The 27,678-nt window shown below is 45.7% G+C and overlaps 1 protein-coding gene across 1 annotated transcript; it reads right to left on the bottom strand.

Annotated features, from left to right (window-relative positions):
* Positions 1-18,426: 18,426 nt before the first annotated feature.
* TMEM200C (transmembrane protein 200C) lies at positions 18,427-24,133 on the bottom strand. The gene is made up of 2 exons (XM_047793754.1): positions 24,014-24,133; positions 18,427-21,199 (listed from the first exon to the last, which is right to left on the bottom strand). Exon 2 carries the CDS (start codon positions 21,098-21,100, stop codon positions 19,220-19,222), a length of 1,881 nt encoding a protein of 626 aa, XP_047649710.1. The 5' UTR covers positions 21,101-21,199; positions 24,014-24,133; the 3' UTR covers positions 18,427-19,219.
* Between the last annotated feature and the right edge of the window lie 3,545 nt (positions 24,134-27,678).

Raw genomic sequence — 27,678 nt, 5'->3', positions numbered from 1 at the left:
ATTTCTCCTATACCCACCCCCTCCTTGGGTAATCACCAATCTGTTCTCGGTATCTGTGAGTTTTTTTTTTTAAGGCTTCCATGTAAGAGAGATAATATGATATTTGCCTTTCTCTGTCTGGCTCATTACACTCAGTGTAATGCTGTTGAGGGCCATCTGTGTTGCCACAAATGGCATGATTTCATTCTTTTTTATGGCTGAGTCATATTCCACTGTGTGTGTGTGTGTGTGTGTGTGTGTGTGTGTGTGTGTTGTGTATGTATGTACATACACATATAGCATCTTCTTTATCCATTCATCCATTGATGGATACTTAGGTTGTTTCCATAGCTTGACTATTATAAATAATGTTGCAGAAAACACAGGGGTGTGGATATCTTTTTAAGTTAGTGGTTATTTAAAAAATTTTTGTCTTCAGGAAAATACCCAGAAGTAGAATTGCTAGGTTATGCGGTAGTTCTGTTTTTAACTTTTTGAGACCCTTCGTATTGTTTTCCATAGTAGCTATACCAATTTACATCCCCACCAACAGTTCAAGAGAGTTCTCTTTTTTCATCTCCTAGGCAACACTTATTTCTCATCTATTTGATAGTAGACATTCTAACAGATGTGACATACTATCTTGTGGTTTTGAATTGTATTTCCCTAGTGATTATTGATGTCATGCATCTTTTCATGTACCTCTTGGCCATCTGTATGTCTTTGGAAAAATGTCTTTTCAGATCTCATCATACAACTTGAGTTGTATGAGTTCTTTGCATATTTTGAATATCAATCCCTTATCAGATACATGCTTCACAAATGTTTTATCCATTCAGTAGGTTGCCTTTTCAATTTGTGGATAGTTTCCCTTGCTGTGCAGAAGCTGTTTAGTTTAATGTAGTCCCACTTGTTGATTTTTGCTTTCACTGCTTTTGCTTTGGGTGTAAATTCAAAAATATCATTGCTAAGGCCAATGTTAAGGAACTTATGCCTGTGTTTTCTTCTGGGAGTTTTATGGTTTACATCTTACATTTAAGACTTTTAATCCATTTTGAGTAATTTTTGTGTGTGGTGTAAGATAGTGGTCCAGTTTCATTCTTTTGCATGTGGCTGTTCAGTTTTTCTAACACCATTTATTGGAGATACTGTCTTTTCCCCTTTAGTAAAGTTTCCTTTTTGTAAGTTTTTTTTTTTTTGTCTTTTTGCTATTTCTTGGGCCGCTCCCACGGCATATGGAGGTTCCCAGGCTAGGGGCTGAATCGGAGCTGTAGCCACCGGCCCACGCCAGAGCCACAGCAACACGGGATCCGAGCCGCGTCTGCAAACTACACCACAGCTCACGGCAACGCCGGATCGTTAACCCACTGAGCAAGGGCAGGGACCGAACCTGCAACCTCATGGTTCCTAGTCGGATTCGTTAACCACTGCGCCACGACGGGAACTCCTCCTTTTTGTAAGTTAATTGACCATATTTGCATGGGTTTATTTCTGGGGTCTCTGTTTTGTTCAATTGATCTGTGTATCTGGTTTATGCTAATACCATACCGTTTTAATCACTGTTACTTTGTAATATAGTTTGAAGTAAGGAAGAATTCTGCATTCAGCTCTGTTTTTCTTTCTCAAGATTGATTTTGTGGTTCCATACAAATTTTTAGGATAATTTGCTCATTTGAAAAATGCAATTGATATTTTGACAGGGATTGCATTGTATCTGTAGATTTCTTTGGGTAGTATGGACATCTTAATAATATTGATTCTTCTAATCCCCAATAGAATATTTTTCCATTTTGTGTGTGTCTTTTTCAATTCCTTTCATCAGTCTCTTGCAGTTTTCACTATACAGATCTTTTACCTCCTTGGTTAAATTTATCCCTAAGTATTTTAATTTTTGTTGCAATTGTAAATGGAATTGTCTTCTTTCTGGTACTTCATCATTGGTATACAGAAACAGAAAAAATTTGTATATTGATTTTGTATCCTGTACGTTTACCGAAAAACTTTTTTATTTCTCATAGTTTTTTGATGGAGTCTTCACAGTTTTTAATATACACTGTCAGGATCTTCCTGTAGCCAAGGGATAGTCTATGGTCCAAAAAGAATGGGGAGGAGATGGGTGATGGGAGGTGCCTCCCATCCAAATGTACTCAATGCAGAGGTTCCCCACCTTTTAGTGGGTGTACACTCTTAAAATTACCAAGGAGTAATTATTCAGAAGTACAGTCTTAAAATTACGAAGACTCTTTTGGGGTGTGTGTGTATGTGTATGTTTATACTATATTAGAAATTAAAGCTGAGAAATTGCTTAAACACAAGAATATACAAGCACATGTTTCTGTTAGCCTTCCACTGAGGGTGTGGTAGTACATCTTTGGAGAAAAGTTTGGTGATAGACGTAAGACCATTAAAATGCATACCCTTTGATCCAGAAATTCATGCAGGGTCCGAGCATAGGAGTAAGGAGACAGTCTATAACCACGGGAACGTGTGTGTTTTTGTGAGTGTTACACAAAACAATTTATGGTCCACAAAGGCAACAACAAATATGATGACGATGACAACAGAGTAAAATGTTTATGTTTAACTCTGTTGGTTCATGGTTCCAGAAAAATTTTCAATCTTCTGTAACATCAATACCCTTACCTATAGAATGAGAATAATTATGATACCTACTTTCTAGTGGTGTTGTGAACATAAAATGATATTAGCCCAGTCAAGTACACCACATAGTTCCTGGCATACAGTAAGTGCTCAATAAATGTAACATTTTTTTTACTGCTATTCCATGTGAAATACCATTCAATTATATAAGCAATTAAATAGTATAGAATTAAGTTGATTTATATTCATAGTATACTAAGTAAAAGGTTAATAAGACAGCATTATACAACCTATTTCTGTTTTTGTAAAAAAATACAATCTATACACAAGTCATTCACATTAAGGACTGCATGTTATTTGTGAATTTTTTTTTCTTTTGTGTATCTCTGTCTTCTAATTTTTCTTCAAAGGCTAGGACACCAGTGGTAAAATGTTTTCCTTGGGAACTGTACTGTGTCCTGCCTGACACCAGAGGGCGCAGATGCTTGTGAGTTTCTTCTGGTGCCAATTTGAGGGTGGAGCCCACTGTGAGCTGTCCAGGGGCTGAAGAGGGCAGGAACCTAAACCCAGAAAAATGAAAGATTCCTAGCTTCCTATCAAAAAACAAATACCTGCACATTAGAATTCACTGATTCTAGGATCCCTCTCTGGGCAATTTCTATCAGACTTTCTGGGGGTGGATCAACATAAAAGAAAAAAAAATTTTTTTATTTCCCACAGTGTGTAACAAGTAAGGCGAAACCCTGATGTGTAAGGAAACTGAAAGCTTGGAGAGCCTGGGGCTCTGTGGGCGTGGAGGAGACATGCTGGTCCTCCACACAGACCACAGACAACCCTGCTTCCTGCAGAGGCTCCATGTGCCAGGTTCTTCCTAAAGCAGAGGCTTCCTTGTTCTTGCCAACAGCCCCACATCCCTGTTGGCAGGTGCTGGGACCTCGTCTACCCTTCCCAGGGAACAACGGCTGCTTCGCTTCCACCTTCCGCTAACTTCTGGTCTTCTGGCCGATTCCTAGCTCACAATTACACAGAGCAGTATAGTCTAGACAAAGAGATCCGGTGTAACCGAGCTGATGCAGGTGAAAAAACACCAGAGTCCACCTGCCATGGACTTGCCGTCCAATACACACCTTTGGTCATGTTTATCTTCCCAGGAAAGACCTAAGGAAGTCATGCACCTGCCTGACGGGACACATTCATGTCTCATTCCACCAAACATACCAAGCCCCCAGGATGCTGGTGCTGGTGAAATGGGCTCAACTGGCCACAGGGTAGAGTGCTTAACCATTTGAAAAACACAAGGAACTCAAAGCTGAAGCCCAGGCTTGGTTTAAAGGTGAGGGTCCAAGTCTGCCTGCAGAGCTTTCAATGCGAAAGGGTTTTCAGTCCGCGTATTCTCCTTGGCACTGGGCCCTGAGGTTCTCCAAAGTGTTACAAGAGGCTTGTGGCTCTGAGGTTCTCCAGAGTATTAGAAGAGGCCTCTGAAAAGCACATCTTAACCGCTTTAGCAGTACACATCTATTATCAAAGGCCAGATGTGACCCTTGATTTTGAGGGCTCACAGCTGGGGTAAATGACACCTGGGGACATAGCGAATCCCTGAGGGAGGGGGTAGCAAACACCTGTCTGGTGATGGCAAGTGCGCCCTGGCCCACAGAGCCGAAGGACTTAAACCAATGTGTTCATGAAAATGAAATTTTAAATCACATGCACCAGGCCTTTCAAAACCCAAGGCAAATAACACCATAGCCCAGTATGGAAGAAAAACAGAAGTGAGCAAATAGTGCAGGGACAGCGATGCAAACAGAGTAGGAGGGAATTCTAGGTATAAGGAAGCAACAGGAAGAGCTGATGAGGGGTGAGGAGAAAAGAAGAAAAAAGGAAAAGAAGACTTTGCAGCTTTCCAGAGGAAGTTCTTACTTGCTGTAACTATTTCTATAGCTGCTACATTTCCGCTGTGTTGTGGTTATTTATAGGCATCAGACAAGTCTTTTTTGTGTGTAGGTTCCAATTAAAATCTGGCAGCAATTCATCAGGCCTGTGAAGGCAATGCTGTAACTGCATTAGCATCACTTAACTCATGCAACCTGGCCCCAGTTTCCCAAATCAGTGTCTTTTTCAATGACAAAGAAACTCAGGAGGACCTGTATTATAAGGGAAGCAATGAAAGGGTTTTGTCATGGGATGAAATATCTTGGCAGAGTCTTCCTGGTGGTTTTCTCTATTGGCCACGTCACAGGTCCAGTTCTGTAAAGCAGAAAGTTCTACGCCAATATCATGTTCCTGCTTTACTGAGCAAAGTATATTTTCTGTGGAATATGAATTTCCTCTCAGCTTCTCACAGTTCAGTGATGCCTGGCAACATCAAAGAACCAAGATGACAAAATGGGATGCTTTCTGAACATAAAGATGCCAGCTCCTTCAGTCTCTTTCAAGAAATAATGGTGTCAGCAACACCTCCCAGCTGACATTACCACCATCACAAACAGCCCCACCGAGCTGGAGAAAAGCTGGGTTGTTGGAGCCTGGGCATCGAGGCCATTTTCAAACCAGAAATGCATCCAGTATTTGGAGATACTGAGATTTCCTGTTATTTTGTAATGATCACTGCAGCTCTGATATTTGGGGCAAGGGCACAATGAAGGAAAAACCTGAAAATGAATAATTGCTGGGGAAGAAATGCCTGTTGAAATAATAAAGAGCTGCCATAAAAAAACACTCTTCCACAAATATCCCAAACTGTGTGACTTAGGAATGTCTCAGATGGTAGGTCCTTCTATGTGTGGAAACAAAAAGGAAGTAACTCTGGAAGTTTCCATCGTGGCTCAGCAAGCTAAGATCCAAGTTGTCTCTGTGAGGATGCGGGTTCGATCCCTGGCCTTGTTCAGTGGGTTAAGTATCCAGCATTGCCCTGAGCTGGGGGGTAGGTCGCAGATGCAACCTGGATCCCGAGTTGCTATGGCTGTGGTAGAGGCCGGCAGCTGCAGCTCTGATTTGAGCCCTAGCCTGGGAATTTCTATACATCGAGGGTGTGGCCCTAAAAAGACAAAAACTAAAATGAAGTAACTCAGACCCCAGGCTGTGGTAAAACGTTCCTTCCATTCCCATCCACACACCGAACCTCTTTTCCATTCTTGTTTGAAGTGGATGCCACCAGCTTGAGCTGACAAAGTTGGCGGGTGTGACTGTGAGAAACAGAAAGAAGGGAAGAAGGGAGCAAAGCCGACTGCTTCCTAATGCCAGTGCGTGTCCACATGTGATGCCACATCTTGTATCGCCTGGCAGAGGGTACGAAGTCCATCCCCATCAGTGGGTAAGCCTGCTGTTGGAAGGTGAGGGCGCTAGTGCAGATGCAGAGATTAATTTACACAAGCAGATCTGAGTCCGTGTTGTTCTGGGCAAGTAGGCGCTGGGACCAAGAAACAGAGAAGAATCCATCTCTAAATAAACACCTACATGTGACAGGTTGACGGTTCTTCCATACTGGGCTATGGTGTTATTTGCCTTGGGTTTTGAAAGGCCTGGTGCATGTGATTTAAAATTTCATTTTCATGAACACATTGGTTTAAGTCCTTCGGCTCTGTGGGCCAGGGCGCACTTGCCATCACCAGACAGGTGTTTGCTACCCCCTCCCTCAGGGATTCGCTATGTCCCCAGGTGTCATTTACCCCAGCTGTGAGCCCTCAAAATCAAGGGTCACATCTGACCTTTGATAATAGATGTGTACTGCTAAAGCGGTTAAGATGTGCTTTTCAGAGGCCTCTTCTAATACTCTGGAGAACCTCAGAGCCACAGGCCTCTTGTAACACTTTGGAGAACCTCAGGGCCCAGTGCCAAGGAGAATACGCGGACTGAAAACCCTTTTGCATTGAAAGCTCTGCAGGCAGACTTGGACCCTCACCTTTAAACCAAGCCTGGGCTTCAGCTTTGAGTTCCTTGTGTTTTTCAAATGGTTAAGCACTCTACCCTGTGGCCAGTTGAGCCCATTTCACCAGCACCAGCATCCTGGGGGCTTGGTATGTTTGGTGGAATGAGACATGAATGTGTCCCGTCAGGCAGGTGCATGACTTCCTTAGGTCTTTCCTGGGAAGATAAACATGACCAAAGGTGTGTATTGGACGGCAAGTCCATGGCAGGTGGACTCTGGTGTTTTTTCACCTGCATCAGCTCGGTTACACCGGATCTCTTTGTCTAGACTATACTGCTCTGTGTAATTGTGAGCTAGGAATCGGCCAGAAGACCAGAAGTTAGCGGAAGGTGGAAGCGAAGCAGCCGTTGTTCCCTGGGAAGGGTAGACGAGGTTCCAGCAGATGCAGAGGTGCTCGGGGGTCCATCTCACCTTTGCTCTCCTCCACCCTGTGTCCAGCTCTTCCTATCTGATGGCCACTTGGGACAGCAGCAGCTCCAGGCCCACCCCCAGATGCTTGGTGGTGGGCCCGCAAGGGAGGTGGGACCCAGGAGCCCTGCCTAATTCAGATGCTTTGCCAAACTAGATGAAGGACTTTTGAGTAGTGAGTAACTGAGAGTAGGGTGCCTGTTGCAAGAAACCCTGATAGTTGCTGATGATTGTAATGCCAGTCACAGGAGTTGGTATTTACTGATCACCAACTACATCCCAGACAGGGGATCTTACATCCCCTGTACCATTTGCTTCTCACGGAAGCCTTCTAGGGTAGGTCAGTTGTCCAGTTTTGCAGGTGAGAAAACTTGGGAGGTTAGCTCAGAGCTGAAGGCATGTTCTTCACAACTACGGTATGTGTATCACCTCTCCACCTGTCACACATTAAAATTACTTACTTACCTATCAGTCGCTGCCCCTTGAGCATGAGATTATAAGGTCAAGAAGTGCATCCTGGAGTTGCTGTTGTGGCACAGTGGATATGAATCCCACTAGTATGCATGAGGATGCAGGTTTGATCCCTGCCCTTGCTCAGTGGGTTGGGGATCCGGCCTTAGCTTGAGCTGAATGTAGGTTGCAGACGTGGCTCGGATCCCCAGTTGCTGTGGCTGTGGTGTAGGCTGGTGGCTACAGCTCTGATTCAACCCCTAGCCTGGGAACTTACATGTGCCACAGGTGTGGCTCAGAAAGCCAAAAAAAAAAAAAAAAGTGCATCCTTTTCATATTTTCGTTGTTAAACACAAGGTCTGAAAACTAGAAGGTCTGTGATAAATGTTTGCTGAGTAAGTGGGCAAATCAAAGGGATTGGGGGTGGGAGATGCAGTTGGCATGGCTACACCTGGTCAGGAAAAACAGGCAGTGACCCCGGCAACGGACTTTTGTTCACATCGTCAAGATGTGAGCCTAGCCATGTAAGAGAATCCAGAAAGAATAAAGAGTGGACTTATGCTGTTGCTGGGCATAGTCGTGATAGAAGGAGACCTGTATTATCTCGACTGCCTCATATCTTGACCAGGGGATGGGGGCAGCCGGGGGCGAAAAAGCATCTAAAGCCTTGAACCATTGCGGTTATTTTTACTTTAGGAAGCACATACATCTGCTCAACAGTAGGGGGAGCAAGATGCAGGGAGATCTAAAATTGTGGCTCACCAAACAAAACATGTGATGCTCTGAGTCACCTAGGGATAAAAGCATGAGAAAGTGATTTTTGCACAAAGCATCTGAATATGGGGTGTTGATATATTTTCAAGACCAACTCCTCTGTTTAAAACGTTTTTGGAATTGCTCACCAGAGCGCGAGCATTCTAGCACAAGACGGTTCGGGGAACATAGATCAAGGATCAGTGTAGGTGTTCAATAAGAATAAAACAGGATAGATCATTTTTAACATAAATCAAATGGTTTGTCCTTTAACAGTGGTAAAATTCTCACCACGTTTATGCCAATTAGACCCAGGCTTGGGCGCTTTATTGTGGACTATGGAAAACCAGCCTTGACGTGAAAATTAATGATGCTATTTAAATGAGCCGCCCAAGGCATAAAATAGTGTGAGAAGATCATATTTGCATTGCTCTTGCCGTGTTTTGCTTAGGATTATGTTCTGCCTTGAAATTCTAGGAGAAGTTCATAGACTGGTTCTAGGAAGAATAAACCAGAGAGAAGCAAGTTCACCTAGAGGGTATCCTCCCCACCAGTGACTGTTCATGGTGTTACACTCTGAATTCTTTGCACTCTCTCTGCAGCAAATTGTCCCTTAAAATAGGCCCAACTGGCATCAGAACAATCGCAAGCTCTTCCAAGATTATTTTGACCATCTCTGAATTTTCTAATGAGAGTCTAGGGTAAAAAAAAAAAAAAAAAAAAAAAAAAATCCTGTCTATTCAAACTAACTTAGTTGCATAATGAATGAGTCCCATTTTATTTTAATTTAATTATGCAAATTTGGCCTGAAATCAATTCTGGTGCCTGGAAAATTAACATTTGTTTGTTTTGTTTTACTATCAGGGCTTTTTCCTAGTTTCATTAAGCCCACTTGGCAAGGCCCAGAGCTTCTAAGATATTCAGGTCTTCACTTAATGCTCATGATGTTGACTTTGGTTTGCGTAATGAGTATACAAACTACCTGATAGGGAATTGAAATATAATATACAAAGTGGCCATGAGACTCACAGATCCACTTCGCTACTATAAATATGAGTGCTTTTCTTCTAGGCATGGGCTATGACAGGATCCGAGGACACAGGAAGTAAGTTTGGGTATTTGGTGATTTTCTGAAGGTCGATCTATGCCATAAGAACTGCTCTCTGCTTGAAGCAAGCATTTTCTTCCTTGTGTTCACAGACTTCAAGATAAAGCAGTAGTTGCAAAAATGGCCTTGCTGCATGCTGCAGTGGGACCACTGGTGGACAGCTCTGAGGTCTCCTTGTATTTGTCACTTCCAGGAGTCCTCCCACTGGATACTTCCATCGTGAATCCTAATTTTCCTCTTAGCATCCTGATCCCCAGTCTATAATTCCTGCCCAAGACCCAGATATCAACCTTGGGCAATCATATCAGTTTTAGGATATTTTGGTAAAAATGCTCCAAACTTGAAGAGGCCCTCTGTCTCATCTTCTCAGCCATCTCCCCTTCTTCCTTGAAGATTGATTGCATGGATCACTTATAAATCAAAGGATACAATGACTGGATTATTCATTCTGAGGCCCGGTTTAATATTTTATCACTGTCTTTGTTCCATGAATTAAGCATGCTAAACAATATTGGGACAAGGAAAGGCATTTAGATATAGCTCTGCATTGCTGTTGAAGTTGATCTTCTTAATGTGGGTAAATGAAAGCAGAGATGAATGCGGCAGGACTGTGACACTGCTAAACCTCATCATTTTCAGGGGATGGAAAAGGCTTTGCTTTCAACCACCAGCTCCAGGGCTCAGCATCCCCAACAGCCTCTTAGAATTGGAACTTAACAATTTCCTTCTAAATGACTGTGGGAGCATGGCTAAATAATTATACATCTCAACCATTGTGTAAACTGGTTTAATTAACATTTTTTCAGGCATGTCACATTTATACAATCACCAAATAATTTTCTAAAATTATGCTGCTGTAGAAGTTGCCACACATCAACTTGGATTATTTTTACTCATGGCCCTAATCATGTCTGAAAGAAGTTTTTTTATATCATTTAATTTTTTTTTTTACTATTACTTGGTACTTTCATTGAAGATGATTCATCCATACAGGCTAGCCAGATGCTCTGTTCAATTTATTTGTAAGTGTTATGTTTAATTGTTGTTGACTTAATCAAAGCTGGCATTTTTTTTCAAGCAGTTATAGCTTATTAAATTTCTTTTTCATTCACTTTGTAATAAAATAAATCTTGGAAAACATGGCCCCTAAATTTAAACTTAGAATATATCATAAAAATAAAAGACAGTTTTAGGTCCAAAATCCATGGGATTAAGAAAGGAGGAGGTTGCAAACATGCACTTTGTGTTTAAGTATTTGGGCAGCATGTGTTTCAAGAAGATGTCATTCAATTTACTCTCTATTTGAGAAGATATTTAAAAAACTGGGCACAATTACTATATTTTAGTAAAGTACTTAGATTATTCTTTGGGCTTCTTTAAGCCTATGACGATTATTGTTATATGTTATCATTATTATGACTATTATTATAAATGCATTCATTTTTTTTCTTAAATAGCAATCCCAAGCAAGACCAATAAATCAAGAGATGTTCTGAGGCATAAGGCTGAAGTGAGACTAGGAATGCAGATGGAAGGAATTATACAATCTAACGTCAAGCACTGAAGTCATATTTTGTGCTCCAAACACAATGAATGGAGTGATTATATAAGCAGAAGGATTAGCATTTAAGTCACCAAACTAGTCTTTTGAATTTTCTTGTTCTATCAAGAATTCCCTTTTCTTCCTGACATCATTTATCATGCCATATTAGCTACAGCATCCTATTTTACCAGTCTTTCCACATTTTAAATCTCTCACCAATGAATATATCTCTAGGAAAGATGTACTTAGCAGCTCTGATAATAAAACTGGAATCGATAATATCTGTTGAACTTGCGCTGTAATGGAAAGCGCTTTTGCAAAATTCTCACTTTCATGAACTAGAAAACAAGTATACACATATTTTATGTCTCTCCCTTGACTGTTTATGCACTGAAAGATTTTGAAGTAATCAAAATGTGTGACATTCAAAAAGACTAATGCTATTTTTTTTTTTACTTTATTTGAATACTTGTACTGAAAAAAGTAAAGTTTTTTTCCTGTCTTTTAGTTTGCAGTTTTGTGTGTAAATGAAGTTTTTAGGCTACATTTATACAGTGCCATTATCCCGGCCGAAAACTGCAATGACTGGCTACCTAGACATTTATGAGCATAAAGAATACTCAGAATAGAATACTTGTAAAGAATACTTACCTCGGTCTTAATTGCAACAGAACAACCAGGCCTTAAATACTCTTTCCTTTTGCCATGAACATGGATGTGAAAAAAAAATAAGAATGTGTTGCTTTACTAACAAAGATAAATTATTTTTGCTCTGCTATAAATGGTGTTGCAAATTAATGTAGAAATATACTCAGTTATCCCATCTAGATTCTGCAAAAATGTCCTGAGGCCTTGATATAATAGCCTTGAGGTCATGCTGTTTCTGATCCTCAAAGCCCATGATCCACAGCACGATCCCCCCTGCTGGAAACACACCAGGTGTGTTCCCTACCTGGTCCCAGGACTTTATAGCACACCCAGAGAAGTGATTTCCAGAACTCGAACATTTAAAGTAAATGGTAATTTTAAAGCAATCTGTGAGTCAGCAAAAATAGTTCTTGCTCATAAAGACATCTTGGGTCCGAGGAGAATATGCTTAGTTTCATGAACTGATGCTTCACATGTAGGAAGTCCTCCCGGTCAAGGTCAGTTGTAAATGGGGATAGTTAAGTATCTGATAGTAGAGAACATATATTTTGAGTACTTGAATGCCCGGATCATTTTAATCTGGATTCCAAAAATGCCTCTACCACTTGTAAAAGGAGAAATCAATCCATCTATACGTCTGTCTATTTCCCATAGATACATAGTTTTATGGTTGTTTGGGGGGTTTTGTTGTGGTTTTTTGGGCCACATCTGAGGCACATGAAGTTCCCAGGCCAGGGATGGAACCCATGCCACAGCAGCTCCCCCAGCCACAGCAGTGACAACACCGGATCCTTAACCTCCTGAGCCACTTGGAAACTCGCTTTTTGGGGGGTTTTTTGAAACAAACACCTCACTCTGTCTGTCATGGTGGGGTTATTGAGGAAAAGACGTATTGTGTTATGGCATGTTGTGATGATCCAGCTTGTTAAATTGTGTTTTTCTTCCATGCTGGTTCCCCTCAGGCTGCTTAGCCCGTTGGACCCACCTTTCTCACTTTTTTTTTTTTTACCCAGCTGACATTTTCTTCATTTCTTAAGATTCAGCCACATAACTCTCATAATTCTCATAATTCTTACACTGTATTGAAATGATTGGTTCTGTGCCTCTATCAAAAACACCACTGCAAAGCCCGTGGTCTGGGATTCTGTGTGCTTTGTAGCTGAATCCCCCCTTACCTTGCACAGTGCCTACCTGCCTCCTGGTTAAAACGGGCAGTTAAAAATCTGAACTGATCTGAAAATGAATTAAGTATTTTACCCAAAGGACAGCAGCTTCAGCTAAACCTGTTTATTCCTAAGGGTGAAATTATTTTCTTTTAAGCCATAAGCTGTATTAAATGGAGTGAGGCTATTGTCACATAAAACAAAGCAACAGCCAAAGTCCTGCCCTGAGACAAAGTATTTTTTTGGCTTGTTTTGCTTTCATTGAACCCCTTACAATAACTTATGTACTTTCTCCATTTGAAAGGATAGGCATAGTTTAGAGATATTTGAGTTTCTAAACATTCTTTGGGAGTTCCTGTTGTGGCTCAGTGGGTTAAGAACCTGAGAAGTATCCATGAAGATGTGAGTTGCATCCCTGGCCTCACTTAGTGGGTTAAGGGTCCAGCCTTGTTGCAAGCTGCAGTGTAGGTCAAACATGTGGCTTGGATTTCATGTTGCCATGGCCCTGGTGTAGGCTGGCAGCTCTGATTCCACCCCTAGCCTGGGAATTTGCATGTGCTGCAAGTGCTGCCCTAAAAAGGAAAAAAAAAAAAAAATGAAATTCTTTGTAAATTGGCCAGTAGATTTCTCTTCTCCCATTTTTAACTTACTAGATGTTCAGGAGTTCCTAGTATCAGGTGGGTTAGTGCCAATAATGCAATGTTATGTTTAATTTCTAAAATATTAGAAAATATACAAGTCAGTGCTCAGCCATGCATTTGCTGAAGTACTATTTTCTAGGGAATCAAAGTTACCCCAATGTTTCATTTTAAGATGCTTGTCTGCAGGCAAATGATCTGCAAAAGGGTAACCAAGTGCTCATTTGTAAAACAAAAAGCTTTTCTGCCTAACTTTCTCTTTTTCGTCTTTTGGCAGGATTCGGTCTCATCCACATCTGGGCCTACCCCCTTCTTTCCTCCATTGTGACTGGTGGTTGATCTTCTCACCCTCAGCAGGACTGCGTCACAGCCTGGGATCAGAACCACAGGTAAAGTGGCACAGGTGATGAGGCAGGCTCGATGCTGCAGGTGAATCTGCTTAAGCTTTTTCAGTCCTTTGACGGCAACATGAGCAGAAAAAGAAACTGCTATTTTAGTGATGGACCAGCCCTACATCGTGTTGGTCACACAGGGCCATCTCACAGGCTGGTGCAGTTGATGGGCGAGGTCTGGGAGCCAGCTGAAACTTGAATGGGTACATTTGAGAAGTTGGAATGGGAAGGAACTTAGCTCAGGGATGCAGACTAAATTCCCAGGATGGGGGTCATCTGCAATTCCTTCTGTGATCATGCCCAGAGGGACCCCCCCGCCCCCCTCACCCCCCCACCGCCTGCCCTTTTTGCTATCATCGAGAAATGGACAGCACACACAACATAAGCTGCTCCCCTCGTCTTTGGAGGCAGCAGGTGGCTGTTTGACTATCGTTGCTAGTGCAATTGGACTCCCCAATCTGTGGCGCCTTAAAATATATAATTTTCATATCCATTTAAGGAAGCCATTCCTTTTGAACACCTAAAAGATGATTTCTCTAGAGAGAGAGAGGGTGGAGGAGGGAGCCTTAGAATGTGTTTCCGAGTTTGTCCTTCAAAAATTTAGTCTAAGTATGCACCCAATGATTTTCAGTCCGAAATAGGTAAATAAATAAAACAATGGTCACCAATGATTTTTAGTCCTAAATAAAATAAATGAATAATACAATGGTCTGGGTCCAGAGAAAAAAGACTCCACAAAGATCAATCCTATTCTTTATGTGACTATAAAATGTGATATATAGATATAGATAGATAATATCTTGACAAAAATACTATTCTGATAAAAATACAAATTCATATACTTAGTTTGTTCTGATTTAGTGTCTTTGGCAGGGTTCGCTTTTTTTTAAGTTCTCTAACTCAAAAAAAATTTTTTTTCAAAATTCATCTTTTAAAAAGCATAGAAAATGACTAAAGAAAAGCTTGTATAGAAAAAACTTTTGTGGAGACAGTTTAGAAGCCCACTGCTCACGTAGACAGGGGCTGGGATCTGGGGGATCAGGGTGGCTAGCCTGGTCTTTCTGATGCAACCAGCCTCATAAACATGGAAGAAATGGAATAATCATGGCCAAATGCAGCAAAGTAAGCCGTTTGTGTCTTCATTCTTTGTTGTATGATGCCGGGACCTTGAGAAACATGCATCCAGCTCTTCTTCTTGTTCTGGTGGGCTAATAGGGGCCTTGTAGGTGTCTCAGTCCTTACTTTTTATGTTCTTTTTTCTAATATACCCAAATTATACAGACTTTTCAGTACAGTAGGTTTGTGGTTGTCCCTAACAACTGAGAAGTAAATTTAGCCTACTAATTGCTTTTCTCTATTTTGCCTTAATAATAGTAGTTAACATGTACCGAAGGTTTATCTGTGCCAGTAGTGGTTCTAAGTTCGTTAAGTATATTAGTTTATGTAGCCCTCATTTAAATCATGAATTCCATGAGTCAGATGCTCTTTCTTATCTCCAGGTAATGGATGTGAAAACCCAGGTACGGTGTTTCAAAACCCCTTCAAATCGACTTGCTATGTTGCCTTACACTCTAGATTTTAAAGCTAATGCGATCCTGTTAATAAAAAGGAGGGCCATATAAAATGATTCTATTTAGCAGTTGATTTTTTTTTTTTTTGGCCATGCCCACAACATGTAGAAGTTCTTGGACCAGGGATGGAACCTGAGCCACAGCAGTGACAACACTGGATCCTTAAACCACGAGATCACCAGGGAACTCCTGGTTAATTTTAAGTAAAATTGTTAAACTTTTGATAACATTCTCTCTGTGCCAAGCTTGTTGTAAGCACTCTATACAGGTGTGAATTTGCTTAATCTTCGCTTCAGTCCCATGGGGCAGGTGTCATTATTATTCCCATTGTATAGGAAAGGAAATCGAGACACAGAGACATAGAGTAGCTTGTCCATGGTCACCCAATTAGTATGATAGAAATTCAGATGTGGGGCAATGCAGATGCCAGTTAGTGCAATTGTTTTAACATTCTAGTCCTGCCACTGCTATTTGCCTTTTAACAAATTATTCTGTCTTTCTAATTCTTAGTGACCTCATGTATCAATAAAGGAGTGGGGGGCCTGATTACATGATCTAAGTTCACTTCAGCAAACCCTGCAAAGTCACAAAGCATACGACCTTATTTAGATCTGTCTGAAGACCTAAGGGCACACTCCAGCCTTGAACTGGCTGAGCCTTCTAACACGTCTCTGGACATCCCGAAGAATAGTTTCTGGAAGGGAATGAAGCTGGATGCTAAAAATGTAGGACATCTGTTGACGACATCCAGAAATGCCAGCTTCACCTCAGCATCTTTGTAGAGGTACAGCTAATCCTGAACGCTCTGTGTAAATCCTGGCTCCACCATTCAACAGCTGTGTAACCTGGGTGAGAACTCTCCACCATCCTGACCTCAGTGTCTTTCTCTATAAAGTGGGGATAATAATAACACTACCTGGAGAGAGTTGAGTGAGCAGCAGTGGGGATAATTTGTCCAGTGCATGCGGAACAGAACATGGTCCAGAGTAAGAAGTAGGGAACAGGGAGCATTATTATTGCAGAAGAGCTCTGCTTCCATGAAAGAGAAGGATTGTGGAGTTCTCATCGTGGCTTAGTGGTAACAAACCTGACTAGTACCTATGAGGATGTGGGTTCAATCCCAGGCCCTGCTCAGTGGGTTAAGGATTCGGTGTTGCCATGAGCTGTGGCGTAGGTCGCAGATGCAGCTCAGATCCCCAGTTGCCATGGCTTGACCTGACCCCTAGCCTGGGAACTTGCATATGCTGTATGTTTGCCCTTAATAAAAAAAGGGGGGGGGGGGAAGGATTGTGAATCTCTTTGGTCATGGTTGCGGAAGATTCCTTCTGAGGTCTGATGAAAGCCCAGCTCTTCCCAAGATCTGGAAAACTGGGCTCATCCTTTATCTTCAGGTTGAAAAAAAAAATCCAGTTTAATTGCTCCGTGGTTAAGATAAATGTGACTTGATACTGAGCTAAATGAATGTGCTGAAGTTACTTAATTTCAGAGGGCCTGTGTTCAGGAAATCAATGAGTTTTTGAATTTTTTAATTTAATCTGATTAATATAAGGAGGCAATCAGTGTTAAGTTGATTAACTTAACAGTTGGTGGCACTGTGGTTGGTGGGACTGAATTGTCTAAAGTTTGTAAGATATAAGTATTCTGCCCATTCCTCTCTAGTTAAACTAAGAGGCGGTGGCTTTATATTTTGCTAAATGTCTTACAGTGCATTTTCCGAGGTCTGCAAACAGCATTTAGAGCACTAGGGCCTGCTTTTCCTTTTTAAACAACTCATCAAATTCTCTGTCAGTATCTAAATCACTCAGTATGTAAGGGAATGGAGAAGAAAAACTGGAAATTCTAAAATACGTATGTGTGATAAAACAGTTGAGACTGGTGAAATTTAACACTACCTGGACATAGGATTATGTTTGTCACTCTTACGAGTGGCAACTCACTTTTCCTCTATGCAAGAGTCGAATTAATCCACAGCTTTAAAGTGTGTTATTACCTTAATGCAGATTCAATCTGAGAATAAACGAGGTCCTTTAAAAACTGATTACACAATGTTGGGCTAAATGGTAGTTATGAAGTAGTATATTTACCTGGCCAAGTTGTATGTACAAATACTGTATGATTATATCCAGGACAAAAAAAAAAAAAAAAAAAAAACCACCCTGAAATGAAGCAAAGCTTTCAGAGCTGAAGGCAATCATAAAGATTATTTCATCCGCCCAAGGCCCAGAGGGATTAAGTGATTTGCCTCCATTTATGCAGACTGTAAGTGGATATTGCAGATTTTAGCCCAGGCTTTCTTGAACTCAGGTGGAGGGAAAGCCCAGGGTTCTAAGGCACGCATCCAGGTAATATGATAATAATAATAATTATGATAACCACTGTATTTGAGTATCGCTCTAAACGACTTGGCTCTGCTGGTGTAACCCCTTGTTCTGCCCCTCACAGCTCTATGAGGTATGTCTAGTTATAGACTTGACCACTGAGATTCAGCATCTGTGACTTGTTCTAGGTCACAGATGCCAAAAGCGGGGGCTGGGAGGGGGGTTCCAGTGTCACCCCTGAATCAGCCCTTTTTCTACTGGACCCACTGCTTCACCCATGGAGATGAGCATGGCCATATCTCTGACTGACTTTCCCTTGAAAATCAGTATTTTAACCTCCTGCAATGATAGCCTCAGCTGTGTATGGAACAGCCAAACATAGTACATTCCCAAGATGCTCAGCTCATACTCCAGGGAAGAGGGCATCAGAAGGGTCCACTAGTTACTGCATTTGTCTAATGGTCTTGGAAATGAATGAACTGACTTTGAATACAATTAAGTGTAAACGATCCACCACATTACTGAAACATTACCTGTTAGCCTAGGCAGGCCAGGGATTCAAGATCATGAACTTAAAAGCAAAAACCAAAGCGTCGACTCCAAGAAGATGAAAATGAAATATTAAACCTGGTGCTCTGTAAATTAATATGTAGAGGTAAACAAGACTACTGCAGAAAATTACTGTTTAATGTTTCATTCCATTTGAAAGAAAAACTCCCCAATGTTCAATTCTACCCTCTATTTAAAAGTTAAAAATATGCTGAAAATTGATTGAGGATGGTGCTGAGCACCTCCAGGGAAGGTAGCTAGAATCACAGTAGCCGTGCCATAGCAAAATATTTTAGATTTACCAGCTGAACTGTTCAATGTTTTACATGTGTTAGAAGTATTAGTTTCAAGGCAAAATGAGGCAATGTTATGTGTAACTGTTTGTTTGGAAACCTCTTTTATTAGAAAAAGATTTTTCATATTAATGCTATTTTCAATACAGGTGTGATAATACTCCATGAAGTATCGTGTACTTGATATAGTGAATTTAGGAGTAACAGTCCATCTAGAGGCTGGCCCCCTCGGTCTCCATTAGGTACTCTCGTAGCAAAATGTAAATACCCTTTTAAAAAATAAAGAGGCCTTTGGGCAGTCAGATGAGCACAGTGGGGGTAGGGTAAGGAAAATGCTCTTTCCGGACAAACTCATGCTTTTGGCTTTGACTTCATTTAGTAATATCAGTTCTCAGAGAACCGAGACAAACCCTTCTATGCTTTGCAAAAGCATAGGAGGAAAAAAGCTTGTCATTCACAAGCAGCTATGGACGAAACTAGCGGCAGAATACAGGTTGGGGCAACTAGGGATCCAAAAAAAAAGTTGGAGTAAAGTGCACAGTTACTGTCAAAAATATATTATTTTGATCCTAAGAAAATTAAGAGAATTTTATCTAATGAACTAGATTGCTGACCTTTTAATACATTTGGTTTCAGAGAACATACAATCACCATCGGACATATAAGACTAGTTTGCTTTTTTTAAAAAAAAAAAATTGCTTGGAGTTATCTACAGGAATCTCATGAACGCAATTCAAGGCAAACGTTCTGCAGCTCTTTGGGTAGTGAACGATTGATTTCCTCGGGTAAACCCACCAGGACATAGGGAACTGTTAAGTTCACTGCTTCGAGCGGGCCTTTCCCCTGTCTTTTCACTCTTTCCCTTCTGCTCCCTCTTTCCCTAAATGCCAGTACTTTCCAGTTCTCCGTCCTCGACCCCAGTGGCGTGAGACCGGGAAATCATGAAGAGTTTCTCCTTGTTTGTAAAGTGCCTCTGCACGGGCTGGGGGGCCTCGGCCGCGGGGGGTTCCCGGCTGGGATCCTCCGGGGGGCTCTCCTCCGCACCCGGGGAGGTGGCGGCCTCACCGGCTGGACTGTCACCGCCTACCGCGTACACGACCGACTCCAGGGAGGTGCCGGCCTCCCGCAGGGGGGTGTAGCCCTTATTGCTGCAGGATGGCCCATCCGACTGGGAGCTCGGCGAGTCCAGGCCGGCGGGCGGCGAGCGCTCCCGCCGCGGAGAGGGCGAGGGGGAGGCGGCTTGGGCAGGAAGGCTCAGGTCTAGGTCCGCGCTGCGCGAGGTGGGCGGAGGCTCGGGGGACCGAGGCGCCCGGTAGTCCGGGAGCCCGCTGGTGCTGCGGCGCCGCAGGGCCGCGTACCTGCCGGTCCTGGGCAGGCGGCCACCCTGCCCCCTGGTGGTGCGCGCTGCCGCCGCTCCCGCGGGCTCCTCCTGCTCGGGGGGCGCCCGGCGCGCGCCGCCCTGGGCGCAGCGGAGGTCGGTCAAGCTCAGGTCGAGCTCGCCCCGCGGGATCTCCCGGGAGCCGCGCTCCCCGGGCGGCCGCTGCCAGCCGCAGCTCGCGCCCTCCGCGTCCCCATCCCCGTCGCGCTCCCCGGGTAGGGGCAGCAGCGCGAAGGCGCTCAACGAAGAGCCCACGAGGGAGCTGGCGGTGCTCTGGCGTCCCCAGCTCCCGGGGGGGCTGCAGGGCGCCGGGCTGCTGCTGCTGCTGGCGGCCGCGGTGGCGGCAGCGGCGGTCTCCGCGGCAGCGGTCCGGCGACGGCCGGCCACGCCCGAGCGCTCGCGGTAGATGCTGTACACGGCCTCCGCCAGGCTCGGGGGCTCCCGCGGGCAGCGCGGGGAGGAGGCCAGGTCTGGCGGAGACGCGGCGCCCCGGGCCCCACCGCCCCCTCCCAGCGCCGCGGGGTGGGGCCACGCACCCCTGGCCAGCAAGGCCGCCGCCCCGAAGGCGTCCCCGGCGCCTCCGCAGCTTCCCGGCTTCAGCTCCAGGCCCCGCGACTGCACGTAGCCGAGGAAGCCATTGAGCGGCGCGGCCCCGGGGGGCGCCGAGGCGGGGGCAGAGGACGAAGAGGAGGCGGCGGCGGCCGCGGCGGCGGCCGCGGCTGCAGCCAGGTCTTTGGCGCGGAGGCTGTGCACGTCGATGACGGTGGAGTAGAGGTCCCGCAGGTTGATGATCTTGGTTTTCTTGTCCCGATTCTCATGGAGCACAGCGTTGGCGCAGATGAAGAGGAAGATGCCGATGCCCATGATGAGGGGCCCGAGGACCTTGAGCTTGTCAGAGTGCAGGTAGCCGGAGAAGACTCGGAAGAAGAAACCCACAGACGTGGAGGAGGACGAAGAAGGGGCGGGGGACCGCGCTGGAGGCGTGCTCCTGGGCGCGCCCACCGAACTGGAGTTGACGCCCTCCGGAGTCCCCAGGTGGTTCCCGGTCTGTTTTTTGCTGCCATTGCTGCTTCTGTTGGTCATCGTGGGGACGCGGTGGCCGCTGCCCGTGGGTTGCAGCTGCTTAACCCCGTCCTTATTGGCCCCGTTGGCCTTGGGCCAGTAGCCCACCACCGCCATGGCTATGCCCACCAGCAGCACCAGGATACCACAGAGGGCAATGAGCCCGGAGATGGAGCACAGCTTCAGCTTGCCTTTCACCACCACCACGTCGTTCTTGCGCCTCTTCTTGGCTTTCCGCTTGCGTTTGGGGACCTGGCTAGGGGGGCGGAGGGGATCTTGCTTTCTGGCGGAAATCCTCAACAGGCCGCCCGTGGCGATCATGGCGAGCGGGTGGAGTGCGGGGCTAGCCCCTGTGGACGCCTGTGCGGGGTGGGGTGGGGGGCACCGGCTGCCCACTAGCTGCTCTGCCACCTCCTCCTGCTGCAAAGCAGAGGAAGACAGTGAGAGGGTATAGGCTTGGCTGCAGCAACATCCCACGCGCTGCCATTGTCCCGCTCCCGGATACCAGCTCGTGTGCACCCCCCTCCCCCCTCCATTACCCGCTAACCCGAGTGCGGTACGTGGGGGCCAAGGGGTGCGGTAAATGGCTTAGGGAAGAGTCATTGTTGTAATAATAAATACTGTTGCAGTAATTCATAGGAGATGATAAAACACTTTGAGAAAACGCCTTGCTGCCTGCCTGCTCTCCCCCCATCCCCCACATACGTTGTAGGTAATGCGCCAGCATAGCTCACTTAAAACCCTCCTGGCTGGCAGCCAACAGAGTTGTGACCATTAGTAAAAACTGCATGTGGGGACTCAAAGTAGTGGGTGAGGGCTTTCCCAGGGGAGCTGCCAAGTCTCTTAACTGAGCAGAGGGATCTGTCAGCGTGGGGTCCAAACTCCCTAAAACAGGCACAAAAGTTACCATTTTATAAAGACAAAAGGAAATCATTCCCCTGGGTGGAAAGTAAAAGTCACATCCTGGCAGCCGGCTTATTTACCCGAGGTAATTAACACGGAGTTCAAGGCTGGGAGAACACCACAGAGAGAGGTCAGTACTGTGGCAGTGGAACTCCCTCCACCAACTTGTCCCCAGGCTCTCGCTGTTCTTACAGCTCAAGGCCCGCAGATCCCTCTCACAGCCGGTTACTCATTTCTTTTCTGCAACATCTGGACAGCTTCTTGGGGTGGAATATTTAGTTTTAGGTAACTGGTTATGTAACTGCGCTCTTCCTTCTGGCGTCCTCGCCTCAGAGGAACTCCCTTAAAGGTATCATGTGCTAGATCTCAGCAGGGAATCTGAGAGGTCCCCTAGAATCTCCAAGAGAAAGTTCCCCCCCCCCTCAGGTGGGGAAATTAACAGTCTTAAAAGAAAAAAGCAGAACTCTGCCATGATGGCCTCTGACCCCTTATTAATGTGCCAGCATCTCTCTAAAGAATCCGAGCATTTGCATAAGTAGGCAATTAACTAGGTACAGCAGTGTACATAATAATGATGATTTGTAGAATGACATTTCCCCAAGTGAGAGCTGTTTTCATCTTTGTCTCATGAGGTCATTTTTAGGAAAGGAGGGTGGCAAGAATGCATAGACTATCCTATAGGAAGTTTAGTTGTTTATAAGAAAGTCTTGGTAGGTAAAAATGCACAGCTGCATCTCTGTGGATGTCTGTTAGCTTCTAAAAATTTCAATCCTGCTGGATCCCCAGAGTAAAACATTTTCTGTTCCACTGGTTGTGTTCCCTCCTATAATGGAGATGCTAAAATTAAGGGCATTGTATGAGTTTGAAAGGCTTAGATATCACTCACAAGCCTTTGGGTAGTTTATCTTTTATAGAATAATTCATGTTTTGGAATAAATTACCCTTTGAAAATGTGGGATTACTTAGGTAGAATTTTGCTTTTAATTGGTGCCTGGTGAAGAGCTTTGGCCCGTGATTCCCTCCATTCTACAGGCAGCATCATTTCTTCACTGGTGGAAAAGAAAATGGTAATCAGCTATTAAAGATATTTGCAAATCAGTATCTCCTTGGAACTTAGTTGGCTTTGAGTAGAGAGAAATGCTAGGTAGGTTAGAGAGGGGTTAGAGAGAATACATCTATAAACCTTTTTAATTTGGATTTAAGAAGGTACTGCAGCAGTAAGTACAGATTGAAAAAATGAGTAGCTTACTGTCCATTTTCATGCCATCATAAACACATTTATTATGTAGTTGTAACATAGAGACTGCTGGTTTAAGTGATCCCTAGACTCCAGCATCTTTAATGTAATAATCTGGAGGTCTGTGATTATTTTAAGAAGGATATAGGAGCCAGACATTTTAGAAGCAAACCCAGCCCCAGTTGGCAGGGTGGCTCTCCTGGAGGACAGAAGGGCTAACATTTTGTTGGGCATTGACACTGATGCTGAACGTCTTGAGGGAAGAAGGTACACATATGTATTTCCCCTCATCAGGCAGCTTTGGCTCTGGGTAGAATGTGAGGAAGATCGGAATGGATTTCAGAAATCGTTTACAGAAGATCTTTAAAATTAGTTTAATAGCTAGTAATTAACTTCCCTAGTTCATTATTCCTTCAGCCCTGTTGAAGTCTGAACTCCTTTGTAATGTATCTCCATCGGATGTGAAATGCCGACAAAGGTCAGATGGCAAGGAAGACCCACCTCTGAGGTTTTTTTCATACATAATGAAGGAAAACAAACTTGGCATTCGAGGTTGGCTGCCCTAGCAATTTACTGCCTGGTGCTGGTCTTTCGGTGGTTAAGGAATGGAGGATGGGGGAAGCAAAGGAGGGATGTCTAAAAATACAACTGCTTCCAAGAGACATTCAAGTTCTCGGCTCATGATGGATTAAGCCCCACTCGGCTCTGAGGCTCAGCGCCCACTGGCTGGGAGTGCCCTGCCCTGCCGGGACTCCACCCTGGTCCTGCACCCCTGGCCCCCTCCTTTGGTAGGGCAGCGAGCCCCTTGCCCTTCTTTTAGGTCTGCTTATTTATGTTGGAGTCACATGAGTGCAGCAGCTGGGAGTCCGCCTCTGGAAAGAAGACAGGCTGGAGCGAAGTAAGGGCAATCCTGAACTCGCTTTTATCTGGGCAGCGCATGCTGTGTGGCCCGCCCAGGAAAATGACTCTCCCGATCACCCGCCCCGGGGACCCGGGCACATGCAGGAGGGCTGGGGAGAGGCCGCTCGGGGACCGGGGACAGACAGAATTGATCAAAATGGCAGCACTGGAAGCAAACAATATCGCTCACTTACCCGGAAAGACTGGGGCAGCTCGGGGCCGGCGAACGGGCGCTCAGGCGACACAAAGGAACCATGGAGAAACTTTTTCAGCCCGAGCCGACGGCAGAGCGCAGGGACAGCGCCTCGGGGCCCTCCATCTGAGCGCGGATCAGCAGCCCAGCGGGGGCGAGCGCCCGCCCCGGGTTCGCAGCCCCCTCCGATGCCGGGGCGGGAGCCATTTCCAAGAGTTTCCAAGAAGTGTCAGGTCCTCCGCATCCCTCATACTGCCTGGAGCCGCTCTCCCCGCCGCCGCGGCCCCTGCCCCTTGCCTTGCCCTCCCGCGTCGCTCCCGGCCGGCCCAGCTCCTCTTTGTGTGGCTGCGGCGCGCCGGGCTCCACCGGGTGGAGTTGAGCCCGCGGCGGCGGCGGCGGCACGCGTGGCTCGGGGCGGCCGGACCCGCGGCTGTTGCTAAGAGACCGGAGCCATGACACAGGGAAATTGCTGCAGGATGGCAGTCGGTACCCGGCCCGACTCAGCTGCTCAGGGGCGCACCCGCCCCCCGCCCCATCCCCCGCCTTCTCCCCCCCCTCTCCGCCCGGCCGTCTCCCTACCCCCCCCCCCGCCCCGGCTCCCCCCACTTCCTCTCCAGCGCGCGCGCGTCCCTTCGGAAGAACAGTTCCCCCGAGGACCCAGAGGCTCAAGGGTAGGCGGAGGAGGGGGCTGGAGTCGGGCCGGGGGCGAGAGCCGGGAGGGCAGGGCGCGGGGCTGCCTGGGCCTCGGCCTTCCCGCCCCCCGGGCGCCCCGGGACCGCCGCCTGCCCCGGCCGGGAGCTTTGTTCTTTCTCTCCAACTACCTGTCTGAGCAGCGGGCTGGAGGGGGCCGAAGGAAAGGGCCCCCGCTCCGGGAGGGGCTCCCCATCAGCATCCGAGGGGCGCGCTCGGGGAGAATGGGGTAGCGCCGCGCCTCCCTGTCTGCCTTCCTCCCTGCCTCTCCTCTTCTGTCTTCTCTTTTGTTGCCTCTACTCTTGGACACGACACAGCCTTTGCTGTACCCCCTCCCACTTGGGAGTTTGCAGTGTGGACGCACAGCGAACACAGTAAGTTGTCCCCCGGCGAACTCCGCGGGCCCAGTGGAGCCGCCCCCGCCAAGCTGCACGCCCCGCGGGGCCGGTGGAACCGCTGTCAGCTGTCCTCGAGCTCCAGCCACGCTGGGCTTTGTGGCCGGCCTCCCGGGACCAAGGCGGCTCCCCCAGACGCGGGCAGCTGGGACTCATCCGAGATTAGAATCAGCTCCGAGGCTTATTCCTTGGCAGCCCCTTCTGCTCGGACCCGTGCGGTAATCAGTAAGCATTAAAAGGAAAACTATTAATTCTCCAGGAATCAGGGCTAAAATCAAAGGGGGGAGGTGGGGGTAGGGAGGCTGTCCAAACTCTCTACGTCATTTTTTAAAAGCGAGAGGGAGAGAGAAATCCTGGTTCCCAGCTCATCCCTGCCCTCTCAACTGTAAAGTAAAAATGACAGGGAAAAGAGAATTGCAAAGTGGAATTTCCCCACGGAGAACTGAGAAGAAAGTAGGAAAGATTTCAATTATCTATTGAAATGGGGCAGCCAGGATGCAGGAAGAAAACAGCAGAAGAGCTGATGAAGCAGGTGCTGGCTGAACTTTGGTGTCCAGACAGATATTTTGGTGGCGATGGTTGGGGAGGCTGTTGTAGATTCTGAATTTCGCTGTAAAGTGTCCACGGAACCCACCCAGGAGGGCTTTGCTGCCCACAGTTCCCATTACAAGATCGTTGGTCAAGGTACTCAGTATTCACTTGGGTTTAAAGCTAGAGCTTGCATTTTGCAAAAAGAATGATAAAGACCAAACATTTCCCGGTTTAAAGAGAGAAATGTGGCCAGGGGCATGTGAGGTGGGGCTGGAGACAGTGGGGAGAAGGGAGGGGATGGAGGAGAGATGGTTCATCAAAGGAAGCCCTGCACCTGTGTCTTTGAAAGGTGGCCCCTGACCCCCTTTTCAAGCAAATAATGAAGCTGGATAATGATGGAGTGTTCGGAACCCACCTCCTTCTACCTCTCAGTTCCTGCTCAGAGTCAGAGTGCTGGACAGCAAGCCCTAATGAAGGGAAAGTTTTCAGTCCTTTGCTTTCAGTCTGTTTCCTTTTAGAGAAATCACTGCAAAGGAGAAACCACTAGGTCTAACAGTAATTTTGAAGGTTTTTTTTTTTTTGGTTTGTTTGTTTTGCTTTTGTTTGGCTCTGAGTATCTAGATTTCTTGAATCCCAGTTATAACCTGGTGTTTTGCACCAAGATTGGATCTGAGATCTCATTTCATTACCCAGCTGGCTGCCTGGGGCCAGGTGGCAACTCCCAGCCTCATGGGCCTCTTTTGCTGAGCTGTGTAAACTGGGACCATACTGCAGAACTTCATCGAGCACTGAGGTGGATTAAGCCATTAATAGTTTCAAATTTCTGCCTAATTTCTAGCCATCATTTGCACAGTTAAAACTCCTATGAGGGATTTTGGAAAAGAGGACAGTCCTCTTCCAGACAAATAGGGCCTTGGGACATATTTTTCTCATGTTGATGACTGCAATAAAATTTATGGTTGATTATTCAAAGGCTTCCTTCCAAACTGCATTCTTTGGAACTTTGAACTGTTTCATTTCACCTGAGTGTTCGCATCTGCAGGAGTTTTTCTTTGTGTGTAGCTCAGGGTGTCAGAAGAAAATCAGAACACATTTGTTTCCAGTGGATCCTTTATCTCTTCCGTAATAATATAACATCAACATACTTTCCCACGGGTTTCCAAGTGACGTGGTTATTTGTAAAGGAGCAGCGGTGCTCCTGGCCCTTCTGGAGTTACTTCCTAATTTCACTGGCCGTTCAATTTGGATGATTTCTGAAGTCACGGAACACCCCTTTTCACCCTGCTGAAAGCTGAAGGGCTATGGCTACCAAATCATAATAATCCACCAGGATCTCAAGAACTCGGGGTTCAGCAGGTCAGTCAGAACATACAGTAGCCGGAGAGTAATGAAGGTCTTGGGAGAAAAGAAGACGGAAAAGATGAGCTTAGTTGAGTTGGATTAAACTCTGACCTGAAACCTTTCATCTGCTCTTTCTTGAAAACAATCCTTATGTAATTTATTCCCTTTCATAAGTTATTCACCATCCATTTCCTTTCCCTGGCCATTTCATTAACCTGGCCTGGCTGGCCTGCTTGTGCTCCTGGGCTGCTCAGGGAGAGACCCAGGGGTGGCCAGCCTGCCACCCCCCACGCGGCCCCACTTGGTCTCCAGGAACTTGCAGTGGGAAAGGCTTTGCTGTGTCAGCAGCCCGGCAGTTCCCACCTCTCCCCATGCCCTGTTCTCTCTGAGACTATTGGGGCTGCAGAAACAGAGGTAATTTAGAATCGTGTATTCTGGAACCAGTTTATATTGTCCACAAGCTCCTCATAATTTAATCAAATAAGTGAGTGATGTCATCTTCCCTGCCTCAGTCTCCCCATCTGTAGTGGGGATCCTAACACACTCTACCTCATAGCATTGTGGTGAGGACGAAACCAGGGTAGTGCACATGCACCACTGCTCAGTGTGTGGTAAACTCTTGATACATTTAGTGACCATCCTTGCAGTCGGAACATCGTCTCCTAGCTTGTTACCCTCACTCTCTGGTTCTGTTCATACTGCCAGGCAT

This window comes from Phacochoerus africanus, chromosome 8 (genome assembly GCF_016906955.1).
Source record: "Phacochoerus africanus isolate WHEZ1 chromosome 8, ROS_Pafr_v1, whole genome shotgun sequence".
In the NCBI taxonomy this organism is placed as follows: domain Eukaryota; kingdom Metazoa; phylum Chordata; class Mammalia; order Artiodactyla; family Suidae; genus Phacochoerus; species Phacochoerus africanus.
This window is presented reverse-complemented; position numbering and strand designations above follow the sequence as displayed.

Bases quoted from the DNA above. Each gene is read 5' to 3' on its own strand.
- TMEM200C (XM_047793754.1), bottom strand. From the start codon at position 21,100: ATGATCGCCACGGGCGGCCTGTTGAGGATTTCCGCCAGAAAGCAAGAT.